The 1,551-nt window shown below is 70.1% G+C and overlaps 1 protein-coding gene across 1 annotated transcript in view; it reads right to left on the reverse strand.

Annotated features, from left to right (window-relative positions):
• Nucleotides 1–68: 68 nt before the first annotated feature.
• LRRC24 (leucine rich repeat containing 24) overlaps nt 69–1,551 on the reverse strand; it is a gene marked incomplete at its 5' end in the record, with an annotated part of 3,288 nt that continues 1,805 nt past the window's right edge. Inside the window, 1 exon segment of the mRNA XM_025193695.1 lies at nt 69–1,551. This exon segment is cut by the window's right edge and continues 65 nt beyond it. Within this exon segment, the coding sequence (XP_025049480.1) occupies nt 846–1,551 (706 nt within the window).

Genomic DNA, 1,551 nt, shown 5'->3' on the forward strand with positions numbered 1-1,551 from the left:
GCGGCGCGCGCTGTGCCAGCACCACCCCGCGGCCCTGCGCATCCAGTCCACCTTCCGCAGCCGCTGCACCCGCGTCTGCCTGGAGGAGGCCGGGCGTGCGGAGAGGGACGAGACGGACGAGGAGCCTGACGACCGCTGGGGCCCCCCGCGGTACCGATAGGGCGGGGGCCGCGGGACTTGGGGACGCCCCATCTGTTCCCAATAAAGCCGAGGCAACTGCAGCTCTCTGTTATGTCGTGGGCGCGGAGGGGCCAGGATGTGCCCGCTGCCTGGCACAGCTGCTACCCGCTCCTGGAGTCCCACCTCCCTCCACCCAGGTGGGGGGCACTGCACAGAGACCTGGGGGCTTACACCCGCTGCCCTTCCACCCCCAAAAGGGACACGGCCCCTCGCTAGAGTCAATCAAGGCCCCTAGACCCCGGGGATGGGTCGCCCCAATACAGCACAGGACTGAAGCTGGCAGCCCCGGGCACTGCCACAGGTGAGTGTTTCTTGCCCTCGTGGGGCCTGGGCTGCCTCTGCCCCTGGGAGCAGGGGCCGCAGGGACGGGGCCCCCAGCCCGGGACAGCGATGCCGCTTTATTTCTTTACTTAAAAGGAACAAAGGACGGGACCCGCTGAGCGCAGCTCGGCCCCGGGGGCGTCTGCTGGGGGGAGTCACAGTGTCTCGCCGGCCGGGGCGGGAGTGGGTCCTGGAGGGGGGCTAGCTTTCCGGTCAGGGGGTCAGGAGCAAGCCCTCGGGCCGGGGGCTGCCCAGCGCCCATTGCTGGTGATACCCGGGCTCGGCTGAAGTCAGGGAGGGGCAGAGCGCCAGGGACGGAGGCCAAAGGTCGGGGGCTCGGGCCCTCAGCAGTGGATCTCGTACGCGATCTGCGGCTGGAACACCAGCCCCTGATTGACGAAGAGCTCGCCGGGCTCCTGCTCGCCCTCCTCCTCCTCGGCCCCCTCCGGCGTCTGGGTGGCCTGATCCTGCACGGGCTCCGGCAGCCCCGGGAAGGGCCCGCTCAGCGCCTCGGGGTCCTTGTAGGTGGCGAAGAGTGGCTTGCTGCGGTCGATGACGAACATCTCGTGGCCCCGTGCGTCCCGGTACTCCTCCAGCTGGGCGAAGGTGGTGGGCCCGTCCGAGTAGTCGTTGACGTAGAGGATGTTCTCCTCCTTCTTGGCCCGTTTCCGCTTGCGGTGCTTGCGGCCGATCATGGCCAGCAGCAGCAGGGCGACCAGGGCCAGCAGCGCGATGCCCACGGCGATGGCCGTCTGCGTGGCCACGCTCAGCGCCTGGAAGTCCATGCTCTCCAGGTCGTAGAGGGGCTCCTGGCTCACGTCCGCGCCCGGGGCCCCGCGCTGCTGCTGCTGCTGGTGCAGGGACAGGTTGACGGTGAGCTGGAAGAGCACGCGGGCCGTGCCGCCGGGGTTGGAGGCCTCGCACTCATACGTGCCGGCGTGGGCCAGCGTGATGTTGCTGAGGAACAGCATCCCGCTGCCCGTGTCCGAGTCCAGCGCCTGGCCCAGGCTGCGCTCGCTCAGCTCCACGCCCCGTGGCCCGGCCCGCGCC

This window comes from Alligator sinensis, unplaced genomic scaffold, assembly GCF_000455745.1.
Source record: "Alligator sinensis unplaced genomic scaffold, ASM45574v1 scaffold446_1, whole genome shotgun sequence".
Classification (NCBI taxonomy): Eukaryota; Metazoa; Chordata; order Crocodylia; family Alligatoridae; genus Alligator; species Alligator sinensis.